The 27,814-nt window shown below is 47.3% G+C and overlaps 1 protein-coding gene across 1 annotated transcript in view; it reads left to right on the top strand.

Moving 5' to 3' along the window:
- Scn5a (sodium voltage-gated channel alpha subunit 5) overlaps window positions 1-27,814 on the top strand; it is a 107,505-nt gene that overhangs the window by 48,312 nt on the left and 31,379 nt on the right. The window contains exons 13-18 of the mRNA XM_029565006.1: window positions 3,666-3,798; window positions 4,707-4,945; window positions 18,359-18,532; window positions 19,734-20,090; window positions 23,814-24,254; window positions 25,571-25,732. Of these exons, the coding sequence (XP_029420866.1) occupies window positions 3,666-3,798; window positions 4,707-4,945; window positions 18,359-18,532; window positions 19,734-20,090; window positions 23,814-24,254; window positions 25,571-25,732 (1,506 nt within the window). The remainder of the gene's footprint in view (window positions 1-3,665; window positions 3,799-4,706; window positions 4,946-18,358; window positions 18,533-19,733; window positions 20,091-23,813; window positions 24,255-25,570; window positions 25,733-27,814) is intronic.

Below are 27,814 nucleotides of genomic sequence, written 5' to 3'. Positions count from 1 at the left end.
CCAATGTCACAGCAATGAACAGAGCAGACCTGTTGGAGTCTACATAGCAGGCAGGAAACAGTGGACTGATGAGTATCCTCAAGCCTTGTATTAAGACTCTCATTACTGTGTTAAATACCCAACAAAAAGCAACCTAAGGGAGGAGAGAGTTATGTTAGCTCAGTTTCAGAGGTTCCAGTCCATCATGGCAGGGAGGGCACGGCAGAGCAGAGCAGCTCACATCATGGCAGCCAGGGAGCAGAGAGAGAAAATGTCTACCCGAGAGACTTTATCGTTCTTTCTCTTTTATCATATATGACTCCAACCTGTGGTGCCACTCATCTTCAGGGAAGGTCTTCTATCCTTATCTAATCCTCTCTGGAAAGGCTCTCAGACACACCCAGAAGTGTGCTTTGCTAATCTTCTAGGTATCACACAATCCAATCAAGTTGGCATCAAGACTATCCCAGGTTGCAATGAGGTTCTGTGATTGAAAGTCACTGGGGAGGGTTGGGGATGACGGCTGTTGGAACACTCAGAGAAGGCCTTTCCGAAGAACTGACATTAAAAGTGGCAGGCAGATGAATGATTTTAAAGAGCCAGCCACAAAGATATGGAGAAATGCTGTTCTAAGCAGAGGGAACAAATGCAAGGCCCTGAGGAGGAACTGACTGGTTGGGTTTGGCAGGGCAGCTCCGCTTCCGGCTAACTGTTGGCTGGGCATGCTCCCTATAGATCAGGTCAGGGCCCAGGCTGAAAAAGTGACAGATGCCTGGGGACTCTCGTGGAAGATTCTGGGAGCATGAGGAGAGGGCAGACAGCTGTAGCACATCTTACCTAGTTACATTATGTATTAATTCCTTTTCTCATTGCTGTGACAAAATCATTTAAGGAAGGATTTATTTGGGCCCATAGTTTGAGGGTGCAGTCCATCATACATGATGGCATGGTGGAGAAGTATGAAACAGCTGGTCACATGGACTCCACAGTCAGAAAGCAGAAAGAGAGAGATGCTGGTGCTCAGTTTGATTTTTCCTTTTTCTTCAGTCCAGGACCCCAGCCCATATAATGGTGTTACCCATATTTTGGATGAATCCTCCCTCTTTTGAGGTGTGTTTCCATGGTGATTCCAAATCCCATCAGGTTGACAATCAAGATTTTCCAGCACATAGTCCCTTGGCTGAGGCTGGTCTGTCAACACTGGTGATGGGAGGTCTATTCACCCACAGTGGGAGAGGAAAGAAGAAAATGTTTGCTTCATGATAACCCAAACTATCAAAGTTGGCAATAGAGGGCAAGGAGAGAAGTTGAGAGCACTTCAGACATACTTGTGAGTTCAGCTGGCCAGATCTGTGCTTGCATTAGACCTGTGTGTGGGACTGCAGTTACTCCAGCCGCCTCAACCCTCAGGAACCTCTATTTTATTTTTTTTTTAATGTGTGTGCATATATTGCCTGCATGTAGGTAAGTGAACCTGTGACGGGCAATGCCCGAGGAGGACAGAAGAGGCTGTCGGATCCCCTGGAACTGGAGTTACAGACAGTTGTTAGCTGCCATGTGGGTGCTGGGATTTGAACCCGGTTCTTCTGCAAGAACAGCCAGTGTTCTTAACTGCTGAGCCATCTCTCCAGCCCCAGGAACCTCTACTGAAATACTTACTTGACTGATAAGCTCACTACATCCCTGGGCAACATTTCAGAGCAATCCCATTACTTATGAAAGCCTGATTTTATTTCATGTCTCTTTAGTACCTACCTAGGGTCATCAATGGCTCAGGTCCCTCTTTCCCTCTGCCCTACAAAGACTATAGTGTGTCTCTATGCATGCTGAACAGCCCAGTTCCTTCAGCAGCCCCAGCTCAGGCATGTGAGCTGTAGCCATGCAGAGCCCTGCTGATTGGAAGCTCATATGAACCCTCTCTGGTTCAGGGTGGCTCTGAATAAGCCCAGAGAATGCCTCCTTGCCAGCCGCTGCTGTCAGGCAGCCACAGCTCTGCTTCCAGATCTGGTCTTTCTACTTGCAAAAGTAATGCATTCTTACTGTAAACCAGCCCAGCACCACAGAAGTTCATTAAAGTATAGAAGGACTGATCTCCCCTTTCCCCTCTACCCAGTCCTAATTCTCTAAGTATTTCCACTTTAACAGTTGGGTATTTATCTTTTGGGTCTTTATCTTGCTTTTATATCTAACTCTGGTCTTGGAGGTACCCCCGTGGAGGTGAGCCCAGGACTGTTCATCATTCTCATTATCATCTGTATCCGAGTTCAGAATTCAGTTGTATCCATAATGGATTTTAATAATCTTCCTAGCATTATGGTATTGGGAACGGGGCTGCCATGAACATCATTTCTGTATATTGGGGGGGGGGGGTGGTTTTGTGTGTGTGTGTGTGTGTGTGTGTGTATGTGTGTGTGCATGCATGTGCACTCACATGCATAATTATTTATAAAGATACATTACTAGACAAGGAATTATAGGACCAATTTATAATTTTCCGGGTAAATACAGCCAGACTCCCTCCACAAGACATGGCCTCCTACCAGCCCCATCTAAGCACTGTGCTTTGTGTTTCTATTAATGTCATCCTAGAGTATGTTAGATCAGTTTTCAGCTTCTTCCTGCTCTTGACTCTAGGGAGCTTGTGGTCAGTTAAGACTCCCAGATCATTTTTGCATGTACTAATGTACATGGCAGCATCTGGCACTGGAACAACCTGTGTGGCACATGTGCACTGAGAGGTGAAGAAGGAAAGGAAGGAGATAATGATGGACAGGAAGAGTGGGGGCAGGAGCACTGTAAGCCGAGGAGGGTTGCACTTAGCTTCTCCCAGTCCAGCATTTAATGTCTCATCAAGACCTCCTCCCTGGGGGCTGTGACATAGCTCAATGGGTAGAACGCTTGCCAAGCATGCACAAAGTGCTGGGTTCAGTCCCAGCACCGTATAAACTGGGTGTGATGATACACATGAATAATCCTGGCACTTAAGAGGTAGAATCAGGAAGATCAGGAGTTCGAGGTCATCCTCAACTACATGTCAAATTCCAGGCCAGCCTGCGCTACATGAGACTCTGTGTCAAAACAAAGCAAGGGACCAACAAAATAGCTCAACAGGTACAGGTGCTTACTGCCAAGCCTGACAACCTGAGTTCTATCCACAGGACCCACGTGGTGGAAGGGGAGAACCAACTCCTTCAAGTTTTCCTCTGATCTCCACACACATACTGTGACATACATGTGTCCACATACACCTATACATGCATACATACATATACTTTTTAAAAAATTTAAAAGCAAGGGGCTGGAGAGATGGCTCAGCGGTTAAGAACACTGGTTGTTCTTGCAGAAGACCTGGGTTCGAGTCCCAGCACCCAAATGGCAGCTAACGACTGTCTGTAACTCCAGTCTCAGGGAATCCGACAGCCTCTCTGACCTCCCCCGGCACTACACGACACGGGTGCACTGACCTACATGCAGGCAATACATGCATACACATAAAAGAAAAATAATAAATTTAAAAATTGTTTTAAAAAATGTAAAAACAAAACACAAAACTAAAATTGAAGACTTCCATTCTGCTCCCTTGAGACTCTCCCAGCCTGAGCCAAGGCCAGCCACCCAGGCCCAGCAGGTTTGCGGATGAGGCAGAACCTTCCCTCGGTTGACACATGTCTCCTGATTGCATGCAGACCACACCATCAGAGGAGCCAGGTGGGCCCCAGATGTTGACGCCCCAGGCTCCATGTCCAGATGGCTTTGAGGAGCCAGGAGCACGGCAGCGGGCACTCAGTGCCGTCAGTGTCCTCACCAGCGCCCTAGAAGGTCAGTGTCCCCAGTGTCATCCAAGCTTCCCCACTCCTACAGGCCCTCTCATCTCCATCCTGCCTCCACAGTACCCTGTCTGTCACAACTCCTCTGGACTTCCCCTGACCTCTCCCAGACATCTCTGTCCTTTAGCTGTGAATGTCCCTGCCTGTACTTAAGTTTCTTTTCCTCTAGTTCCACTGTTTCTTCTCTGAGTATTCCCACATCCATCCTGGACTGTCCCAGTCCCTTCTCCATCTCATCCCCTCCTCTCCCAAGCATACCCATGTCTGTCTAGAACCACCCTATCCCTTGTATGCCTTTCCTGTTCTAGCCTGTTCCCAGTCATTCCCATGTATAATCAGACTATTTATTAGAGCAATCCTCTATCCATCTCAGTTGGTCCCAACCCCACATGCCTTCTGGGCCAAGCCAGGTACCCCCATCTTGTGCCATCCTGTCCCAGGTATATGCTTGTGTCTTATGGCCTGTTCTGGTCCCACTCCCCTGTCTCTCTTGGCATATCTCAGATATCTATATCTGCTCTTTCATATTCTGTACCTGGTATCCTCATATCAGAACTTGGTTATTCTACTTCCTGTCATCATTTACAGGCTGTCCTGCTCTGAGCATGCCCATAGCTATGGGAGACTATTGTCTTATGTGAGCCTGCAGTGGTCCAAATCTATCATATCCCAGTTTTCTCCACATCCATCTTAGTTTCCTGTCCTTGCAGCCCTCTCCTACCACATTTCCAGAGTAGAGAGTTGGGACACAGGCCATCCATTCCATTAATCTTCTCTCGCCTTACCACTGTTATAAAGTGTCCTATCAGCTCCCCGTGCAAGTCCCACACCCTTTCTAGAATGCCACGAGATGTAGACGACTTAATCAACAAACACAGCTAACTCCTTGGCTGCCCCCAGAGTTGGAGGAGTCCCACCGAAAGTGTCCGCCATGCTGGAACCGCTTTGCTCAGCGCTACCTGATCTGGGAGTGCTGCCCGCTGTGGATGTCCATCAAGCAGAAGGTAAAGTTCGTGGTCATGGACCCGTTTGCCGACCTCACCATCACCATGTGCATCGTGCTCAACACACTCTTCATGGCGCTGGAGCACTACAATATGACAACTGAGTTTGAGGAGATGCTGCAGGTTGGAAACCTGGTAAGGACCACCTGATGCCTATCGTTGACTCTTAAATGGGTTTTCTGGTGGGAAGGGCATGGCTTTCATGGGGAAGGGGACAGGATTCTGAACATCAGAATCTCTTGAAGATGGAAGTCATGGAAGATGTCTTGGAGACGGGAGGGGTCTCAGGGTCAACTTTTAAGGAGCAAGGAGGTATAGATTTGCATTTGGAAAAGAGTTCAAGTTTATGAAGGTGCTTAAGGTCTACAAAACAAAAGTGAGTGGGAGGCATCTGAAATGTGTGGAGACATGATATGTTGTGGTGAGTAGATGGAGGAGGAAAGTTCATAAGGGAAGAGGCTGTACATATACAGCCAGGGCTTGTACAGATGAGCATCAGTATTGTTGGATGGGAAAAAGATAGGCATATGGCTGGGTAGAAGGAGGGAGGGAAGGATAGAGAGATGGATGGATGCATGGATGAATGAGGATTAGAGAGAAGGAGGGTGTGAGAAATAGAGGAATGGAAGGAAAGAGATGGATAGGTGGCTGGTTGTATGATTGGGGAGGAGAGAGTGAGAGATGCAGGAAGATGGCTAGAGAGAAGGAGGGGGCAAGAAATAGAGGGCTGGATGGATGGGAGAATGAATAGAGAGGAAGTAGTGAGAGGTTGAATAGATGGAGGGTTAGAGAGAAGTGAGAAATGGGTGCATGGATGGATGGACGAATAGATGAATAGGAGTGAGAAATGGGTGCATGGAGGGATGATTAAATAGGGAAAGGGGTCGGGAAATAGATGGGTGGGTGGGTGGATGGATGATGGCAGGGTGGGTGGGTCAGTAGATGGATGAATAACTCAATGTAAGTAAATCCAGAAAATAACCGAATGTAGTAAGTAAATCCAGGAAAGACAGAGCTAATTTGAATTGTGACTCAGCCTTTACTATGAGTTCTCAAGCAAATCACTTGGTCTTTAATAAACTGGCACAATAAATATTTGCTGAATTTAATAAATGCAAAATCAGTATGACAATATGAACCTCATAGGAAGCTAATGAGGATTGCAAAAGATCATGTCTATAATGTGCTGCCTCAGAGTTGGATGAATGGTGAGCACTCGGAATAGACGGTGACTGGCCCTGGAAGTCAAAATGTCTGGGTTCTAATTCAGATCCTTTTATTGAGACCAGATCAAGTCCTGACCCTTCACAGATGGAGAGATTGAGGCTGGAAGGGACGACGTATGAGGGCAGAGTCTAGCATATATCCACTGTCTCCTGGACACAGCCAGCCCTTCTACTGGGGTCCTCACCAAGACTGTCCTGAGTCCCCTGGGATGATTTCTCAGGCTGGTGGAAAGGCCCTCTGGCTCAGTCTCAGAGCAGACCTGGTCCTCCCTCAGGCCCAGCTGCTCATGTGACCCACACACACTGTGGACTGTGGAGATTTTCTTCCATAACTGCTTTCTAAACTGTCCTCATTTGCTTTCTGTTGTTGTGATAAAAGCTGGCCAAAAGCAACTTGGAGAGGAAAGGGTTTATTTGGCTTATAGATTACACTCTATTATTGAGGAAAGCCAGGACAGGAACCAAAGCAAAGACCATGGCTTGCTTCCCCTGGCTTACTCAGCTACTTTCCTTATATAGCCCGACCCTGTTTAGGATGGCACTGCCCACAGTGAGCTGGGCCCTCCTATATCAATTAGCAATCAAGAAAATGCCTTACAGATATGCCTGAAGGAGAGTCTGATGGAAGAAATATCTCAGTTGAGGTTCCCTCTTCCCAAGTGTGTCAACTTACAACCAAGATTAGCTAGCCATCACACACACCCAGAACTGTCAGTGGTCCTCTGCAGAATGCATTCAACATTCTTCCAATAATTAGAGCCCATTTGGCTATGCTTGTCCTTCCCTTGCTTTCTCCATGCAAACTGAGGGGAAGGTACATCTCAGCTTGCAGGAGTCTCACAGCACTGCCTGGTGCCTTCAGATGGCTGTTTTGTAGGGTTTAAGGTGAGTGTAGTTTTACTGGGTTGTGAGCACTGGGTTGGACAGGGCAGCTGGTGGAAGTGATAAAGATCCCTGCTGGCTTCACTGAACCATCAACTTGTGGCTGAATGACAGTTGTGCTAAACCTGTGACTCAGTTATTGGTAAAAGGCGATGTGCTTAGCTTATAGCTCTGTTTCGTTCTGTTTGGATAGTTTTATTGCTAATATGAAAGGCTTGGTCGTCCTTGAATTTAATATAGTCCATGTGGTTTAAATATTAAATGTAAAGAAGCAAAACCACCAAAATAAGCACAGGTAAATAATGTTGTTTGGGGAAAGCCTTTGCAAGCATGTCTCTAATAACAGACTCCATAAAGAAGATTGACAGATAGATTGTTCAGCATGTCATATAAACAAAGGCAAAAAACAAGTGAGACTTTTGCCCCCAGAAACATCAATGGCAAGATAATCTGAAAATTCATCCATTATGAAACAATTATAAATCCAGCAAGTTGGGGCTGGAGACATGGCTCAGTAGTTAAGAGTACTTGCTGCTCTTACAGAGGACTTAGGTTCAGTTCCCTGAACCCACATGGAGGCTCACATCTGGAACTCCAGTTCTAGGGGATCTAATGGCTTTTTGTGGCCTCCAAGGGTACCAGGCACACACTTGGTGCATATACATACATACAGGCAAAACATTCATACATACAAAACAAAATAAATAAGTCTTTAAAAAATACAGCAACATTCTTTGAAATGCATAGTTAAGTAAATGGGAGTTGACAGCATCCCCAAGTGTCAGAATCAAAGAAGGGCTTAAAAATCATAGCAGTGTTTATAAAAATGTCACAATGAAGTCTTACATAATCAATACACGCTAATAAAATATATGTGAGAAAAAAGCCCACAGCAGTAAACGTGTGACAGGACTGTGTGGTTATCCTGTGGGAAGGGGTACTGATGAGTAATCTGGAGACTTGGATTTTAATGACTATGTAGAAACAAGACTCTCCACCCAGGAACAGAGGCTTGCGGGAGTCAGAAATGCAAGTCCGCACAGAAATATGCCTACTGGGCTGGTGAGATGGCCAAGTGGGTAAAGATACTTGCCACCAAGTCTGACAGCCTGAGTTCAATCTCCAGGACTCACATGGTAGAAAGACCTCTACATACTCACCCTGGCATGCACACATGCACACAGACACACACACAGACACACACAAGTACATAAATACATAAAATTTAATAGATGTTTAAAAAGAAACATGACCACCTTCATACATTTTCTGTTCTGTCACAGATTATGACAAACCAAGCAAATTAGATACATGGAGTTTTATTTGGCTTATAGTTTTGAGAGTAAGAAATCTAATATCAAGGGACCCTTCTGGTGAGGCCTTTCTTGTGTCATTACCTGGTAGAAGGGATCATGTGGCAAGAAAGAGAGAAAAATGGCATCACACTCCTCTGTTATCACTATCCCACTCTCACAGTAACACTCTTCGTGAGGACTGTGCCCCTATGACTTAATCACCTGAGGGTCTCACCTCTTAGTAACATCACAATGGCAACTAAATCTCAACATGAGTTTGGAAAGAGCTGTTCAAACCGTTGCAATGACCGTATGTTCAGTAAAATGACAAGCCAGAAAAATCTACACATCAACAGCGAGAAGTGGTAAAGAAGGAATTAGGGTTCAAAAACATGAGCATATGAAGTGATTCTGAGATGGTATGCCAGGGTCCCTGAAAGAGGTTAGACAAAACTTCACTAGGAACACATAGCCTTAACTTGGACCAAACTTGATTTGCCAAATTCTGAACTACACAAGGAAATAAGCCACCTTGAGCAAGAGTCAGCACAGATACTCAAATTCACACAATCAGCTTTAAAATGTCACATAATAACACTGTTGACCAGAGATAATAAAATAATGTTTGTAATAATTAATGACATAAAAGAGAGGAAATAAAAACATAAGGAAAGGAACTAGAGAGATGGCTCAGCAGTTAAGAGCACTGGCTCAGCAGTTAAGCACTGGCTGTTCTTACAGGAGACCTGAGTTCGAATCCCAGGACCCACATAGCGGCTAATGGTCATCCATAACTCCAGTTCCAAGGGATCAGACACCCTCTTCTGTCCTCCATAGGCATTGCATGACATGGGTGCACTTACATGCAGGCAATACACTTATACACATAAAATAACAAATAATTTAGAAAAACATAAGGAAAAAAAGGGATGACAACCTTGAAGAACCAAATGATATCTCTAGGAATGAAAAATAAGCCACTGGGATTAGAATCTCACTGTATACAACAGGTAACACCTTAATACAGTTGAGGGAAACAAATACAAACTTAAGCTAAGGAAAGTCCCCAGAGTGTAGCACAGAGGGATGAACAGAAAATAGGAGAATGGGGAAGCAGGTCTGACAGTATTTTCATGTTGTCTACATCAGTAATCTAAGAAAACCTAGAAAGAAGGCTTTAGGACTAATAAACAAGATTAGAGGGTACAGGCTCAGTATATCAAACTGTGAACCCGGTCACTGTAAGAAAGTTTTTAAAGTTAACACACAATTTCAACAAAAACTATGAGAAATTTAGGAATAAATGTAACAAAATGTCTATTGCTGATGTAAAAAATGACACTTTGGAAAACAAAAAAGAAAGCTTAGCCAGGTGTGGTGGCACACGCCTTTAATCCCAGCACTTGGGAGGTGGAGGCAGGCGGATCTCTGTGAGTTCAAGGCCAGCCTGGTCTACATAGTGAGTTCCAGGACAGCTGGGGCTACAGGGGAGACCCTGTCTCAAAAAGATTAAAGGCATGCGCCACCACACCCAGCCTCCAATAAAAATTTTTATGAAACTTTTTTATGTTCATGGAATTTAAGGTACTCCTAAGATTCATATGAAAAACTGAAGCCTATCAAGATAAATTAAAAAAATAAGGTAGAAGCCGGGCGTGGTGGTGCACGCCTGTAGTCCCAGCACTTGGGAGGCAAAGGCAGGTGGATGGATCTGGATCTCTGTGAGTTCAAGGCCAGCCTGGTCTACATAATGAGTTCCAGGACAGCTGGGGCTACAGGGAGACCTTGCTTCAAAAAGACGAAGAAAAAAAAAAAAAAAAGGTAGAGGAGCTGGAGAGATGGCTCAGCAGTTAAGACTGAATACTGCTCACATAGAGGACCCAAGCACCCATGTCAGGTAGCTCACAACCACCTCTTAACATCAGCTCCAGGGCATCCAGTGCCTCTTCTGGCCTCTGTGGCACCTGAACACACATGCACATACATGCACACAGACAAATACACACATACACATAAATAATAAAATAAATCTTAAAAAGTAATAAGGTATGCCGGGCATGGTGGCGCACACCTTTAATCCCAGCACTTGGGAGGCAGAGGCAGGCGGATCCTCTGTGAGTTCGTGGCCAGCCTGGTCTACAGAGTGAGTTCCAGGCAGCTAGAGCTACAGGGAGACCCTGTCTCAAAAAGACCAAAAAAAAAAAAAAAAGAAATAAGATAGGGGCTGGAAAGATGGCTCAGCGGTTAGGAACACTGGCTGTTCTTGCAGAGGACCCAGGTTCGAATCCCAGCACCCACATAGCAGCTAACAACTGTCATTCCAGTTCCAGGGAATCTGAAACCTTCCTCTCTCCTGTCATGCAGGCATTGCACAACACAGATGCACTTACATACATGCAGGCAACACACACATACACATAAAATAAAAATTTTAAAAAATATGTGGTGGCACAAATTAATCCCAGCACTTGGTAAGCAAAAGCAGGCAGATCTCTGTGAGTTCAAGGCCAGCCTGGTCTACATAGTGAGTTCCAGGACAACTGGGGCTATAGGGAGACCCTGTCTCAAAAAGACCAAAAAAAAAATAATAATAATGATAAGATAAGCCAGGCATGGTGGCAAATGCCTTTAATCTCAATACTCAGGAGGCAGGGACAGGCAGATCTCTATGAGTCCAAGGCCAGCCTGGTCTACACAGTGAGACCCAGGCTAGCTAGGGCTACAGAGTGTGACCTTATCTGGGGAAAAAAAAGAGTAAGGTAGAAAACGTACTACCACATATTAAGATATATTATAAGGCCTCAAATATAATATTTCTGTAGAGGTAGAAACTGGACTAATGCTGTAAGACTGAGACATCAGAATTTAAGCAGTCCTATTGGAGGACTGATAACAGTATTAGAAATCAGTAGGAAAAAAAGAACTGTTCAATAAACAATGCTGGAAATAATGGTTAACCTATATGGAAGAAAACTTAATTTTGATCCCTACCTCAAGCCATAGTTATGAATTAGAGGCTGAGGAATTAGATTTAAGACTTAAAAATTATTTTAAAATTTTTTGAAAAATTTATAACATGAAAGAAGATTGCTAACTTTACCTGTATCAAAAATGTATGATATCCATGGGGCTAGAGACATGGCTCAGCAGTTAAATGCACTGACTGCCCTTCCAAAGGACCTGGGTTCAATTCCCAGCACCCACATGGAATAACAAACATCCATAACTCCAGTTTAGGGGATCCAACATCTGTGACCTCTGTGGGCTTTGCACTCACATGGTGCACTTACATACATGCAGGTAAAACACCCACACATAAAAATAAATACTTAAAAATATATATATAATATCTGTACAATAAAGGGTACTGTGAAATAAGTAAAGTCACTGGCACGCAGTAGAAATGACATTATCAGAGTATTTAGCTAGAAAGCCAGGAAATGTGATGTTGACATCAATAAGAAAAGGAACAGTCAGCATGTGTTCTAGCTTCATTCTACTGCTGTGATAAAACACTCTGACCCAAAGCACCCTGGGGAAGAAAGAGTTTATTTGGCTTACACTTCCAGGTCACAGTTCATCACTAAAGGAAGTCGGGGCAGGAATTCAAGAAGGAAAGAACCTGAGGAACACTGCTTGCTGCTGGCTTGCTCTGAGGCTCATGCTTAGCTAGTTTTCTTATGCAGCCCAGGGAACACTCCTGCCCACAGCAGGCTAGGGCCCCCTACATCAATTATCAATCAAGAAAAGTCCCGACAGACGTGCCTACAGACCAGTCTGTTCTGGAAAATCTCTCAATTGAGACTTTCTTCTCAGGAGACAAGTCTGTGTCAAGTTGACAGTTAAAGCTGACCAGGACAGCAGGAAAAACTACAACCATAACAACAAAGAAAACAACTTGTGATTCAGATGGATATAAACATGAAAAGAATCAGAGGAATAAAAATTAGAACAACATCAATATGCTATTTCTCACCCACAGAAGAATCAAAAATAAAGTTCTGTAGTTAGCAGGAGAGTGGAAGTCGGTTCTAAGAGTGTAGTTTAGTACATCCATCCTGGGGAACAGTTTACAATACCTGATAAATTACAGATATGCATGCTCTACAACTCAGCCTCAGACATATGCATTCTTAAGAAAGTCTCACTTTGGGGGCTGAGAGATGGCTCAGCAGTTAAGAGCACTTGCTTTTCTTCCAGAGAACCCAAGTTCAGTTCCCAGGGCAGCACACAACTACCTGTAACTACAGCTCCAGGGAATATGATACCTTCTTCTGATCTCCATGGGCACCCACCCACACCTGGTATACACACTATATGCAGGCAGTGCATTCATATACATAAAATAAAAATAAATTAGGGACTGGAGACATGGCTCAGTAGTTACACACGCACGCACGCACGCACGCACGCACGCACGCACGCACGCACACACACACACACACATAAAAATAATATTTCAAAAAAGAAGCAAGGTACCAGTACAAGAAAGTTCTTCACAGTATTGCTTGTGATACAGAAAATTAAAATGAACCTAAATGTCTGTCCATCCACTAAAAAACGAATAAATATATACAGTCATGGTCGTACATGCCTGTAGTCCCAAGACTCAGGCTGCAGAGGGAAGAGGATTATGAGTTTGAGACCAGCTTAGGCTACATAGTGAGACCTTGTCTCAAAACAAATAAAGATCAGTAAATAAATTACAACTGATTCATACAGTAAAATATTGTGCACAATATGTATCAATAAATGTAAATCTCATAAACTTGAACAAAGAAAACACATTGGCATAGACCATTTATACAAAGCTTAATATAATACAAAATACTGCATGTTATTTTGCATGTACTATATAAAAGCATATATAGATAATAAACATCAAATTTGAGACAGTGATTGCACTATGGGTGACTTCGCAAGTTGCCTCTGATGACAGATGGTGGGTGAAGACCACAGCGGGAGCCCTCATTTGGTTCTGTGACTTAACTTTTATGTATGTTTCCCTGTTTATACAATGGGAATACGAACCATTACATACTCATAGGGTTATTGTGAGGCTCAAATGGTGGAACATATCTAAAACACTAGACGGATGCCCACCATATACATATAGCAGACACTTGTTTGCAAGGACAAATAAAGCAGCATTGGAAGCAAACAAGTCAAGATGTTAATATTTGGGTTTTTGAGGGGTGTTTTTTGTCTCATGTAACCCAGGCTAGCCTTAAATTCACTACATAGCCAAGCATGACTTTGAACTCTTGCCTCCTGCCTCCACCTCCCAAGTACTAGGATTATAGGCAATATGCCATTGTGCCCAGCTCTTAAATTATTCCCTTTTTTATTTGTTTTTATTTTATGTGTATGAGTGTTATGCCTGCATATATGTAAATGCACCATGTGAGTGCAAAGCCCACAGAGGTCAGAAAAGGATGTTAGATCGCCTGGAACTGGAGTTATGGATGGTTGTTAGCCACCATGTGGGTGCTGAGAACCAAACCTAGGTTCTCTGCAGAAGCAGTCAGTGCTCTTAACCACTGAGCCATCTCTCCAGCCCCTTAAATTATTTCTTAGCTTAAAAAATAAAAATAAATCCAGATGTGGTGGTGCATGTCTTTAGTCCCAGCACTCAGGAGGCAGAGACAGGCAGATTTCTCTGAGTTCAAGGCCAGCTTGGTCTATACAGCGAGTTCCAGGCCAGCTGGGGCTACAGAGAGACCCTGTCTCAAAAAGACCAAAAAATTAAAAAAGTAAAAATAAATGACAAACCAGGAAAGCCACAGCAATACATACAGTGTATCAAGGGGTAATATCTCTAATCTAAAAAAACAAATTGTGTACACAATTCAAAAATAAGTAAACACTGTAATAGGATGATAAGCAAAGGACATGAACAGGCAGTTTGGCAAAAGAGAAATACAAAAATAAAGGAACGGCCAATAAAACATCTGTGTGCTGGGAACAGAATATCCAGACTACGGGGGACAGTTGCTCACATGCAGCTCATGGACTTGGTTAAAACCTGTTTCTGAGGCTCATTTAGCCATATGTCAGAGTCCCTAACAATGGTCAGTAACACAATTCCATTTCCAAACTCTATCCTATGAGAAGAAATGGACCATCTGTCTGTAAAATAGCATTTATTATGACAATCTTTTTAATAAAGAAAAATTCCGATCATAGAGAATTGGTTAAACTAGTACAGCACATTTGTGCCATGGAATATGCCACAGCTGTTAAAAAATTAGAAAAGAAAGGGACACTGTTGGTTGTGTTTAGCATGGAAAGGTGTCACAAGGTGTTATGTTTTCAGCTCAGGTTTACAGTATGTAGAGTATAATCTCATTAAAGAAATATGCAAGGTCAAGAAGGGATTAAGTTCAAGGCCAGTCTGGGCTACATGAGACCCTGACTCAAAAAAAAAAAGAAAAACTTCTTGCACACATGTGGTGTGCCTGCATACATGCAGGTGAAGCACTCATACACATAAAATAAAAATAAATAAATTCTCTGGAAGTCTCCCACTTGCTGGGAAGTCACCAACAGCACTGATGGTGAGCCTCTTGGTAAGGAATCAAGGGGAGTCAGAACTCACACTCAGAGCCCCTGACTAGGTCTGGCGCTTTCAGCCACTCGGGAGTTAGGATACATGCTAGATGGTGACAGTAGTCCCCTCTCATATGGAGCAGCCACATCATATCCATTAACTCTCTCAGATATTGCCCCCATTTCGCATATGGGGCCACTTGAGACTTAGAGAGATGGAGAAGCTGGCCCGAGATCACAAGGTGGCAGAGCCTGCTTTGTACCACATGTCTGGCTGCCGTTCTGTGCACATGGTACAGCATCATTCTTTGACCTCATGGCCTTAGCTCACCCAGGGTGATCCTGGAGAAGGAGCAGGTCCAGGGCCAAACTTTATGTTCTTCTCAAGGTTAGAGAGAGTCACCTGGGAAGGATTTAAAAGCCCTGTATCTGAGATGCCCTCCAGGCCAGTTTAACTGGGGTCGCTGAGACAGGATCCAGGGCCTGGCTTTTCAGATGATCCCATGGTATACCAAGATGGAGAACCTGAGCTGCTCAGCACATTTTAATCTTCTAGTAGCCTAGGGCTCTAGTCAAAATACAGATTCAGTTGGTCTGGGGGTTCACCAGATTCTGAATTTCCTACAGGGTTCAGAGAATGTTGCTGGTCCCCAGTCATTTGTCCCTGAAGGCAGTCTCAGGAGCTCCTTTGGTCTTTTTCTTCTCGATCCTTTACTCCCCCTGACATCAGTTCTCCTGGACCCCAGATAGCTGGAAGCCTGGGAAAAATGGAATGCCAAGCCTTTCCTGTGCTCTGCTCCTGAGAACTGAGGAGTAACACTCATGAACCCATCAGACAGGCCTACAAACACACCCAGGCAGATGCTGGGGAAGGCAAAGCCGTGGGGACCAAAGGAGGAGGCATCCTGGTGCCACCCTTATGGCCCTCAGGGAAGCCAATTGCTGCTTTGTGAGGGCTTTGAGCACAAATGTGCAAGGCTTCAGCTGGGCACAGAAGAAGGCTTCCAGGGGGAAGCACAGTGGTACCAGATGGGGGATGTGGTGCCTGCAGGGCAAAGACCCAACCACTGTTTATTCCAAACAGAAAAGACTCAATACATATGCCCAGCTGGTAGCTGGTGCTGTGTGTGGGAAGAGACTAGGAAATGTGCTAGAAGGAGCCTGACTGCACATGTCAGGAAGCACCATGGACTCAGTGGCTTTTGAACAAAGACCTGAAGGGAGTGAGTCTTGCGAATGGGGTAGGGAGATAAGAGAGGTCCTGAGATGAAATCTGAGGCCTGGAGGAGTATGGGAACAAGCTTGGGTGCTGGGAAAGGGCAGGGGGCAGCCCATAAATCTAGGTGGAGACTGGAGGATTTTTGAGGTCTCTGGGGAACAGTTAACTTCCCAGAAGTGAGAGTGGGGCTGGTGGATGAGCTCTATGTGGCAGGATCTCCCCTAACCCACCTCCTCAGGATCACATCTAAGCAGAGAGGGAAGAGTGATGTTAACTCTGATTTTAGCAGAGTTCCCTGAAGGTACACAGGTCAAGTGACCTCCCTGCCGATTGCTGACCCCAGTGAAATGCCTCTGCCTAGCTCATCTCCAATTCCATGTCTTCATGGCTACTGTAGGCCTGACATAGCTCCCAGGGGTACCCTGATCCCCTGTCCACTGACCTCCTCCCAGGAACCCTAAATGCCTCCTTGGGCTAGTCCTTAGCACCTAACCGTGGCCAAGCAGGCTTATGGCAGGACTTCTGGGAACCAGCATCTGGGAACCATGTCCCTGTCAGTCATTAGCATCCTTCAGGCCTCTGGTTGTGTCATGGCTGCCTGGTCCATGACACCATGGGCTCCTATACCCAGAAGCCAAGGTCAGATGGCTTGGGTATGAGTCAGTACACCAGAGGAATTCAGCCTCTGCCCACTCAGGAATGTCTCTGGGAGAGCTTGTCCAAGTTTTGACACTGCAACATGATGCTATCATGTACAAAGTTCACACTCAACAGCCATGCAATCAATCATGTAATGTTTAAGTAAGATTATGATTTTGCATTGGGCCACATTCATAGTTATCCTCCACTGTGCATGGCCCATGGGCCATGTGTTGAACAAGCCCATAAGTCTAAAGTAACTTTGAAAAACACTACTGGGTTTTTAACTGGTTCTTGAACTTACTAGCTTATGTACCCTAGACTGCCACATTCTTTCTTGGTGCCTCAGTTTTTTTACCTATAAAATGTGGACAGTGATACTTTACTTAGTGAGTTTTTAGGTTTTTGTGGGGTTTTTTGTTTTTTGTTTTTTGGTCTCAGGGTCTCCTTGTATCCCCAGCTAGCCCAGAACTCAGGCTGGCCCCAAACTCACAGAGATCTGCCTGCCCCTGCTGGATTAAAGTCACTACCACGCTCCGCTGGATGGCTTTTTAAGGAAGGGGAGGAGCTAAAGAAATGACTCAGTGGTTAAAAGCATGTCCTACTCTTGCAGAGGACCTGAGTTTGGTTCCCATTACCCATGTTGGACAGCTCACAACTGCTTGTAACTCCAGCTCCAGGGGTTTGCAACATCACTGACTTCCTGCAGTCACATGTGCATATCCCCCGACACACACACATACACATAGTTAAAAGTAAAATAAATCTTTTTTTAAAATGGACTGGATGCCAGGTGTGGTGGCGCACACCTTTAATCCCAGCACTCGGGAGGCAGAGGCAGGCGGATCTCTGTGAGTTCAAGGCCAGCCTGGTCTACATAGTGAGTTCCAGGACAGCTGGTGCTACAGGGAGACCCTGTCTCAAAAGACCAAGAAAAAAAAAAAAAAGGACTGGAGAGGTGGCTCAGTGCATAAGAGCTGCTTGTTGTGTGATCACAAAGACCTGAGTTCAAATCTCCAGGATCCATGTGAAAAGTTAGGCCTGGCCACATGTACCTATAACCCAAAGTGCTGTGGGGAGGATTACCAGGGTTTACTGGATGCCAGCCTAACTCTAGAATCAGTGAGAGACCCTGTCTCGAGGGAATAAAGTGGAGAGTGATAGAGCAGGATTCTCAGCATCCTCCTCTGCCTTCCACATATGTGCATACCCCACATGCCCACCCACACACGTTTTTTTAAAAATCACCTGCAAGCATTCTAGTACAGTACCTGGCACATTGCCAGCCCCTTGGGAAATGATGACTGGTTGTTATTACAGAGAGAAGAGTTTGACATGTGGGCAAGGAAAAAGGGGATGGGAACCATGGGAAGACAGCACAGCAAAGGCCCTGAACCACAACCTCCGGGAGCGTTTGTGAGGATCCTCACATTGCATATGTGAAATAAAGGACTTCCTGTGGAGGCATGTGCTTGGGGGGAGTCCTGTCACTGCCCCAGCTTCCCCTGCAGGTGCCTGTTAGAGCTCATACCTCTGTAGAGCCCATGATGGATGCAGGCTGTTTGTGAACTGATGTGCCTGGCGAGCAGCTGAGAGGCCTGGGGCATTAGCCTGCAGAACAGAACCATGGCTTGGGAGGAAGACCCTGGCAGACCAAGAGTCAGGAAGTAGGAAGCTCATGCTGGCCAGGGTCTCCAGTCCAAACTTCAGGACCCACTGATTCCTGCTCCTCCCTCAGGTCTTCACGGGAATCTTCACAGCAGAGATGACCTTCAAGATCATTGCCCTTGACCCCTACTACTACTTCCAGCAGGGCTGGAACATCTTTGACAGCATCATCGTCATCCTTAGCCTCATGGAGCTGGGCCTGTCCCGCATGGGAAACCTGTCGGTGTTGCGCTCCTTCCGCCTGGTACCTGCCTGGACCCACTGCAGAGGGGCGGGGTGGGTGGCTGGGCACACCTCCTCTGAGGTCACTACTCAGATGCCTTTGCTTTGATCTGTCATGCATTGATGATGTCAAACTATTTGTTAAGTGTCCTAGGTACCTGGCCCAGTGCTGGAAGTGTCAGGGGTGGAGGGGAACAAGACAGGAGACATCCCTCCAGAGGAACAGTTGATAATTGCAAAGCCCTTCATGCGTCCCCTTGAGTCCTAACAGGATCCAGAAGTGTAGTCAGTGTTAAAACGTCCCCATCTCACAGATGAGAGACTTAAGACTCAGAGAGAGTATGTTCCTCTAAGCCACAGGTGCAGTTAGTTCTGTGGATGGCTCACTCAGGGTTTTGCCTACAGAATCAGCATTTTGACCTTGAATGTACCTACAAGTCACCTAGGTAGGATCTTGCTAAAGTGCTGAAGCTGATTCAGTAGGTCTCAGATATTGCCAGACCTGCCAGTCTGTGGACCACATTTGGAGCTCAGAATACCTCAAGGAAGGCTTCCTGGATGAGGTCCTGGTCACTGTGGCAACACCACTGAGGGATGTAGGAGGGAATTCTGGTAGGGTAGTGAGGAAAGCCCCGGCTGTAAGCTCTAATTTTGACTCTGTTCTCATGAGCCAAGGGACTTAAACAAAGCCCTTTTCCTTTGAGAGTTAAAAGAGGGTAGTAATCATGCCAACCTTGTGTGCTCATTGGAAATAAAAGAGTAAGTGAATCCATCCTAAGCACGGGCCTGGCACATGTTCAATAAATGTTAAGCACACACTATCTTTCTCTGAGATAACTGAGAGGAAAGTTGGTAGTGATTAGATGAATCAGATGTCTTGAGGTAGCCTGAAGGATATCTGGTGGGGACAGGTCTGATAGAGGAAGGACATACTGGGCTAGGAGAATCCACTGGGCAGCCCCTGGAAAGGAGAGTGAGGCAGGTAGGAAGGTAGTGTGAAGGCAGAGACAAAGGCTGAGGTAGAGAGGTAGACTGGAGCTGTGTCCTGATTCAGACATGTGTTCAGTCTGTGCCAAGAACCGGCTGTGATTCTCTGGGAGAAACCAGTGGTGGGAGCTCCAAGACGTCCCAGGGTGTTCAAGAAGTAGCTGGGGGACAGAATGGTCTGTGGCAGCGGGAGATCAAGCCCCTTACAGAGGCACCTCTTCTCCCTACTTTCCTAGCTACGGGTCTTCAAGCTGGCCAAATCATGGCCTACCCTGAACACACTCATCAAGATCATCGGGAACTCGGTGGGGGCTTTGGGGAACCTGACGCTGGTGCTGGCCATCATTGTCTTCATCTTTGCCGTGGTGGGCATGCAGCTTTTTGGAAAGAACTACTCAGAGCTGAGGCACCGCATCAGTGACTCTGGCCTACTACCCCGTTGGCATATGATGGACTTCTTCCATGCCTTCCTCATCATCTTCCGAATCCTCTGTGGCGAGTGGATTGAGACCATGTGGGACTGCATGGAGGTGTCTGGGCAGTCATTGTGCCTGCTGGTCTTCCTACTTGTCATGGTCATTGGCAACCTTGTGGTGAGTCAATTAAGGGCATCATAATGCATACTGATCCCCACCCCATCTAGTCCATCATCCATCCATTCATTTGCCTGCATTCCTGTCTACCCAGTCACCTACCCATCTATCTAACCATCCACCTTCCTGTCAGTCTCCCATCCAGCTACCCACCCAATGATCCATCTGCTCATTCACCCGCCTTTCTGTCTACTACACTATACATCACCCACCTGTGCACACACTTACCCATCCACTTATGCACTTACCATCGCTTCATTATTCACTTGCCCATTCATTCATTCGTCCATCTCCTCATCCAATATCTACCTACCCAGCCATCTATCCACTTAATCACCCACCCACCATCCACCTCTCCATCAGACTACCCACTTACCAATCCTCCCATCCATTTATTCACTCATCCACCCAGTCATTCACTAATTTGCCACATCTACTCATTCCCTCACCTATCCATTTGTCCATCAACTTCCCATTCACACTCATGTTCATGAGCATTCATACGTCCACCCATACCTCATTCATCCCCCACTCATCCATCCAACTCTCTCATCTACCCTCCACTCACTCATACATGCCATCCATCAACCTACCTATGCATTCACTCATTGCCATTCCCATCCATCTGATGGTTTATCCATCCAGCAAGCTGTCCACCTGCTCAGTCCTTCTCCCATCCATCTTCTCACTCTTGGTTGAATTTTGCTCATTCTTTCATTTACATGCTCGTTTACATGTCCATTTGTTATTTGCTCGTTTTTAATTCATTTTGTTCATTGACTTGTCATTCATTATCAATGAATTATCACATGGTTTTCAGCTTAGAATAACACTTTCTGAGCCCCTCCTGCATGCCAAACATTGTGCCAGATACTGATGGGCGTACAGAGGGAAATATGGTCTAACCGAAGCTCTGACACTTCTTCCCAACCTGAGAGATGTGGGGAGTTTGGATAGGCCTGAAAATAACCTTCAGACTGAAATAACTGATCAGTGTCCCTCAGTAGGAGCCCATGGATGCCATTCCCTAGCAGCTAGAGAAATGAAGGAAGGTTTCCTAGAGAAAGGATTAGAGCTGTCCTAATATGCAGGGTAATGCTGAAGAGGGGGAGCAAAGCATAGGTGAAGACAGGTGACTAAGTGAAATGGGGCTAGGTAGGAGGGTGTGTGTGTGTGTGTGTGTGTGTGTGTGTGTGTGTGTGTGGGGGTGAGAGAGGGCGTCTGTGTGGCGCCCCCGCTGCGCTGGTCTTTAAAAATTCACGCACGCACGCACTCACGCACACACACCTTTTTTATGAGACAGGGTGTCACTGTGTGGCCCCAGCTGGCCTGGAACTCACTATAGACCAGGCTGGCTTCAAACTCATAGAGCTCTGCCTGCCTCTGCCTCTGCCTCTGAAGTGCTGGGATTAAAGGCATGCACCACCATACGTGTCTCAGGTAGATCATGAGAGGTCAGGTCTGTGTTCCTATGACCACCTGTCTGTCCTAGAGCGGGTACATGCACCTTGCCTTGGGCCTTACCATATGCAGAATTCTAGAGTTAAGAGAAGAGGCTTAGGAAGAGGTGAGGTTAAGGTGAATCAGTAGCTTAGGCAGAAATCAGTGTCACAGGTGCTACAAACTACCACACTCCGTAACAGGGGTCCCACACATGCCACTACAGTTCCACTGTAGTTATCATGTCTCTCATAGGCAACTCAATGTCACACCAGCACATAGGGAGGGTTTAGATCCACTTTTACAGCCTCCTGTGGGGCGAAAAGTATGGGCTGCAGATTCCAGAGCTTTTCCACAAACCTTCCTGTTTTGTTAATCCAGGTACCTTAACCAGGACAAGACAGGACCCAACAGGTTGGGGTCTATCCCCGTCAGTCCCCAGATGTAACGCTTCAGACCTAAAGCATAAGTACACAGTGTCAGAGGCCCTATCAGACCTACTGTGTAGCCCTTCAAACTAGCCACACCTTAGGGTGGAGCCTCACTTAGTCCCTTAGGCCTCAGGGGCTGCCAGACTCAGTTCCAAAAAGAAAGCAAATGTGCCCAGTACTAGCCCGCCGCTAGGCCGAGCTGCCCCTCACACAGAGCCCTGCCATTTCTGAGCGGATCTGCCTGGGGACAAGAAGATTAGAGGCTTTGGAGGAGGGAAGCTACCACCAACCCACGCTCCCACTTCAGGAACTGGGCCGCTGCTGGGGCCAGCTGTGTGGGTGGAAGCAAGCTTGCTGCTGAAATGGGAAATGATCAGACAAGGCTGGAAGCCACACGATTGACGGGGAAGCCCTGGAAGAAGACAAATTTAGGAAGCTGGAGACAGGGGAGGCCCTCAGGTCCCAAATGGGTGGACAAGGCCTTCTGTCTTGCCAGCAACCTGGACCCAGGACTCCTGGGAGTCAGGGGATAAGGAGCCAGGCATGGGAGAGGGATGTGGGGACACGGGGAGGAACCACAGTCGGTGGCAGGATCAGAAGCAGGCCATGCTTGGACCCTGAAGACATGTCCGGTCAGGTGGAAGGTCAGTATGGATTACAGTTCTGATTCATATCAAATCTCTCACCCCTGGAGAGGACATGAACGACACTGCCAGGTGCCAGAAGTAGTCACCGCCCTACAGAGTCTGCATGGAGTCAGCCATAGCCTTTGCATGATCGCCTTGGGAATGTGTGTTACTTTCTCAACCAAAAGCCTGGTCCTCCAGCCTCATCACCAAATTCATAAGACTCCTCATCCCCAGTTTTCTGGCAGATGTGGAGGCTCTAGTGAGGGCTTGAGAGAAGCAGAACTGGGGCTCAGAGGTATCTGGCCACCCTGATGATACAAGTGGCCCTTCACCTGTAGTCCCTCCTAGGGACTTGAGAGGAGATATCTGGAGCCAGGGGGTATTCACAGAGTCTGACCCTCTGTGGAATGGGTCTGCTTCCATCTTCAATTCCCTTCTATGGAGCTGGGCATCCATCCAGTATCCCTCACAACTAGACACAGCTACTTTCATGTGGCTTGACCCTACAGCTGATCTGGGGATGACTGAGGCCCCCTCCCGCCTTCCTAGTCCCTTTTCCTGCCATTGCCCCTTTGCTGGCTCTCCTGTGTCCCTCGAGGAAAGTAAAGTCAGCCTTAGGACATAGGTAGAAAGTTCTGTCAGCAGCCACAGATCCTGAGCAGGAAGCTTGCCTTGTGGGAAACTAAGGCTGGTCACTCCCCCTTCACCCACAAACACATCAGCCCTTTCAGGAGAAAGTCCTTAGAGCTGTACGTAGTTTCTGTAGGGAGCCTCTGCCTTGCTTCTGACTCCCATGGGAGTCCTGGGCCCACCCTGAACCCCTGTGTCCAGCTGTCCCATTAGTCCCCAGGCTACATGAAGAGGGAGAGCGAGACCCAAGTGTGGAGGCTGCTCGTGCCTGGCTCTTCCCAGCCTCCCTTGGGCAGGCCTCTCACTGTATCTCATTTCTATCTGTAGCTTTTCATCCTGAGCTAAGATACAAAGGACTTGAGTCTGAAAGTCCTTCATTCTGGGTGCATCTGAGTCCTTCACAAGTCAAGTTGAATTCATCTCTTTTGTAGACAAAGCTTCCATTTGTAAGAGAAAGAGAGGGGTCCATAACAGACAGCCCAGGGCCGAGTTTTGTGCCTCTGAGCTATTTGATGCAGGCAAGTCTGTGGCCCTCAGTTTCCCTTCCATGGTCTGGTAGTGCCTGGATCAACTTGACCATCTCTCCTCAACAGGTCCTGAACCTCTTCTTGGCCTTGCTGCTCAGCTCCTTCAGCGCAGACAACCTTACTGCCCCTGATGAGGACGGAGAGATGAACAACCTCCAGCTGGCCCTGGCCCGCATCCAACGGGGCCTGCGATTCGTCAAGCGGACCACCTGGGACTTCTGCTGCGGGCTCCTGCAGAGGCGGCCTAAGAAGCCGGCAGCTCTTGCTACCCACAGCCAGCTGCCCAGCTGTATTGCCGCCCCCAGCTCCCCACCACCCCCAGAGGTCGAAAAGGCACCCCCAGCCCGCAAGGAAACACGGTTTGAAGAAGACAAGCAGCCAGGCCAGGGCACCCCTGGAAACCCAGAGCCTGTGTGTGTGCCTATTGCTGTGGCTGAGTCAGACACAGATGACCAGGAAGAGGATGAAGAGAACAGCCTGGGCACTGAGGAGGAATCCAGCAAGCAGGTAAGCCCCTGTCCTGATGTTGGCAGACATCTGCTTGCACAGAGTGCATAGCATGGCTGTCCAGGGGACCGAGCACACAGCCTTAGTCAGACTGCCCAGGCAGTGGTATGGGTGGAAGAAAACAGGCCCATCCCACAACAGCTGGCCTCACAGAAGGGTGTCAAGACCAACAGTTGTCCATTCATCCGTGGCTGGTCATAGACAGCTAACTGTACAGACAGGAAAACTGCAGCATGGCTAGGCATTGTTCGTGAGACGGAGCCAGGGTCTCTGCTCTCCTCACCCCTGACCACTGCCCAGAGTCAGGACCAGCAGAGAGGAATGTCTGGGTGAGAGAAGGGTGCAGTTTCGTGACCTCTCAATCACCCGTTCCCCCCCTCCCATACCAGGGCCTAATTCTGAGATTTAAAAATAAGCATCCCTGAGACAGAGGTGTTGGAGACAGCTTTATCTTATCTCCCAACCTGTTATTTTTAACACTTGGGACCAGAGTCTGGCCAAAGCAGCTAGTACCCGCCCCTCAGGTTTCCCTTGGCCTGAGCTGGGCTCAGATGGCTGCACCTTGAGTCTCTGGGGCAAGCATACCCAGTGGTTCCCTCCATGTGGGTGGCCTGTCCTGGCCACTTCCTCAGAACTGACACTAGGTGGGCCTGGCCCAGGACAGCAGCATAGCGTTCCCTATGCTGAAATTGGGCTTGGTTCTACCTCCTCCTGCCTCAGATGGTTCCAGAAGCCAGCCTTGGCGTTTTAGTCAAGTTGTAGGGCTGTAAAGTGGCAACTGAGGAAGGGAGGGAGGGTGGGGTTACCAAGACCGTAATTCACACAGGAAATTTAAGCTCTTCCTTCTTTTCCCTTTCCTTCCTTTCCTTTCAGCCTGTTGACTAAGTCCCTAGGGCCAGGGCAAATTGTGTGTGTGTGTGTGTGCTCATTTATTCCTGTGTGTGTGTGTGTGTGTGTGTGTGTGTGTGTGTGTGTGTGTACAACCAAGCCTGGGAACTTGGGAAGTCATCATGTCCTTCTGAGTAAAGTTGGCAGTATAAAATGGGCATCGTGGCCCAGCTACACCCATTCAGGAGTTAGAGGGGGGGATTTCTGCCAGATCGGCACGGCTCTGTCTGGCTACAGGTCTTTTGCCTGTGTCTACCAGGAACCTCCCACTAACCAACCCAGGGCACCTAAGGAAAAGGTCTTTAGTGAGATGAAGGTTCATGAAGACAACAGAAGGCAGTGGGCATTGCCTAGGCAAGCTAGAGCCCTGGAGCCCCTCTACCTTGAGTGTATATATAGGCTTTGCTTATGGGCTGGGGTCTTTTCAGCAGGAATCCCAACTTGTGTCTGATGGCCAAGAGGCCCCTCAGGAGCCCAGGGCCTGGAGCCAGGTGTCAGAGACTGACTCCTCCGAGGCCGAGGCCAGTGTGTCTCAGGCAGACTGGCAGCAAGAGCGGAAAATGGAGCCCCAGGCCCCGGGGTGTGGTGAGGTAATGCTTGCTTTTGTCCCCAAAGTCAGTGGGGTACTGCTGCTGGGCTGGAGCCAGGCTATGAGAGACCCTGGCACATGCCTACATTTGCTAAGGGGAGGCCCACCCACTGTCACAAACAGCATGAGAAACCCATTGGCAGCCAGAAGGGCAGAAGGGTGGGCAGCCAATGTCTTGACCAGGAGAGGGGGTGCCTGGCCCAAGGCCACAAATAAATTCCAGAATCAGCCAGCCCAGGACTCTGAGGCAAGACTAACATAGCACTTCCGTGTGTTCACCCTCTCCTCGTGCTCCATTCCTGTGTTCTTGTGCTACTTGACAGATGGTCGTCCTGTGACTCCCCCATCCAAAGGGGACTTCGAGGAGCTCTAAGAACAGTCCTGGCCACATCCTTACAGGCTGCTTCTCCTCTTCAAAAGTTACAAATGGGAGACCCACCCAGCTTCTCAGATTTGCTGTAGCCTCAGAAAGGCTTTATTTTGAGTTAATTACCACTGACTTGAGAGGTTTTCTGTTTGAGGTTTTTGTTTTTTTTTTAAATCTACATTTTTGGCTTCTCTTTAACTTGGAAAGGTACTACCATGCTGTATACAAGTGGTAGCCATTCCCCTGCCTCTGGCTGGAGTGCTCTGGTTTGCCACAGCATCACCTGCCTGACTGCATGTGTGACCTGCCTGGCTCCTCTGTGCATCTGAGTTTGCAGCCCCCAAGACAAGATATGTGATATGGCCAACAGTGCTGCTCAGTTTCTCTCACTTCAAACATGTAGAATGTGGAGTCATATACCCATTTTCCCGCTGTCTGACCTCACCCCTCAGCCCAGCACTTGTGACTGTGGTTCTATGAGATAGGCCCTGGGAGGTTCTGCTGTCTTGGCCAGTTTTGGAGCATGAGGGCTTAGTGGAGTCATTGTCCTGACTACTGTGCAGGTCATAATCCTCTCCCTGAAACACTTAAAGTCACATGTAGGAAGATCCAGAAGAGGTGCTAAGCCGCAAGAGAGAACGTGAGATTTAGAAGGAGTTTTGCAACTTCTTTCTTTAAATCCGTTTATGGCAGGGACATAAGAGGAAAAGAGGGGTGTTCTGGACTATTCCAGCCTAAGGATGTAGCCCGGTTGGTAGAGTACTTGCCTAGCATGCGTGAAGCCCTGGTTTTGATCTTCAGCACTGCATAAACTGGGTATAGTGGCCCATGACCAGCTTCCCAGTACTTGGAAGATAGAAGCAGGAGGATTATAAGTTCAGGGTCAGCAGCAGCAGCATAGTGAGTTTGAGACCAACCTGGACTACATGAGAAATTGAAGAATGGGAAGGGGGGGAGGGAGGGATTTCCTCTTGTCTGCAGTAGGATCTTGAGAACTTGCTTTCATGTGCTGTAGACAGTTCCAACATCTGCAAGAAAAGCAATGTGAAAACTTCTTAGCCTGCCTTGTATAGCTCAGCCACAGAGCACTGGGACGACAAAGACAGAGCCCCAGCCCTCTGTCCACTGTAAGCAAGCTCTGCTTTCCCCTGGGACCCAGCCTTTTCCAATCACAAACCTCAAAAGTGGAAAATAGCACATAGAGACTTTGGCATGGTGATTCATCAGAAGGGAAAAGAAGACAGCGGGAGCCTCATAGCCAGGACCAAACATTCAGTCAAGCGCTTCCTCTCTAAGTAGAGCCTGTGCCTATGCTGGCCATGAGGGAGCCAACTGAGGTGGGAGTCAGACCAGATGGAAGCAGATGGCAGATTCCTTTCTTCACAGAAGCCCTCTCAACTCACCTGTTCCCTAGAAGCAGAGGTGCATATGGGGACTGCTGTGACACATGTGGAGAGAGTGCTCTCCAAAGAGGCCAGGAAGGGAGCAAGAGAAACAGATGAGGCAAAGGAGAAGCTACACCAAGGCCAAGGGCTCATTTGTTGGCGCAAACACCAGCTTGTGCCTGTGGGGAGCTGCAGAGTGCTGAGCTGTGCCACTATGCTGTCCCACCTTAAAGCAAGGGCTGGGCTTCTGTACGCCTGTGGTAACCACCAGCCTGGCAGATCGCTGACTCAACAGTGTTCTGGAGGAGGAGCCAGCTAAACCGCAGGTTTC

The sequence above is a fragment of the Nannospalax galili genome, unplaced genomic scaffold (assembly GCF_000622305.1).
Source record: "Nannospalax galili isolate Female #2095 unplaced genomic scaffold, S.galili_v1.0 scaffold951, whole genome shotgun sequence".
In the NCBI taxonomy this organism is placed as follows: Eukaryota; Metazoa; Chordata; class Mammalia; order Rodentia; family Spalacidae; genus Nannospalax; species Nannospalax galili.
This window is presented reverse-complemented; position numbering and strand designations above follow the sequence as displayed.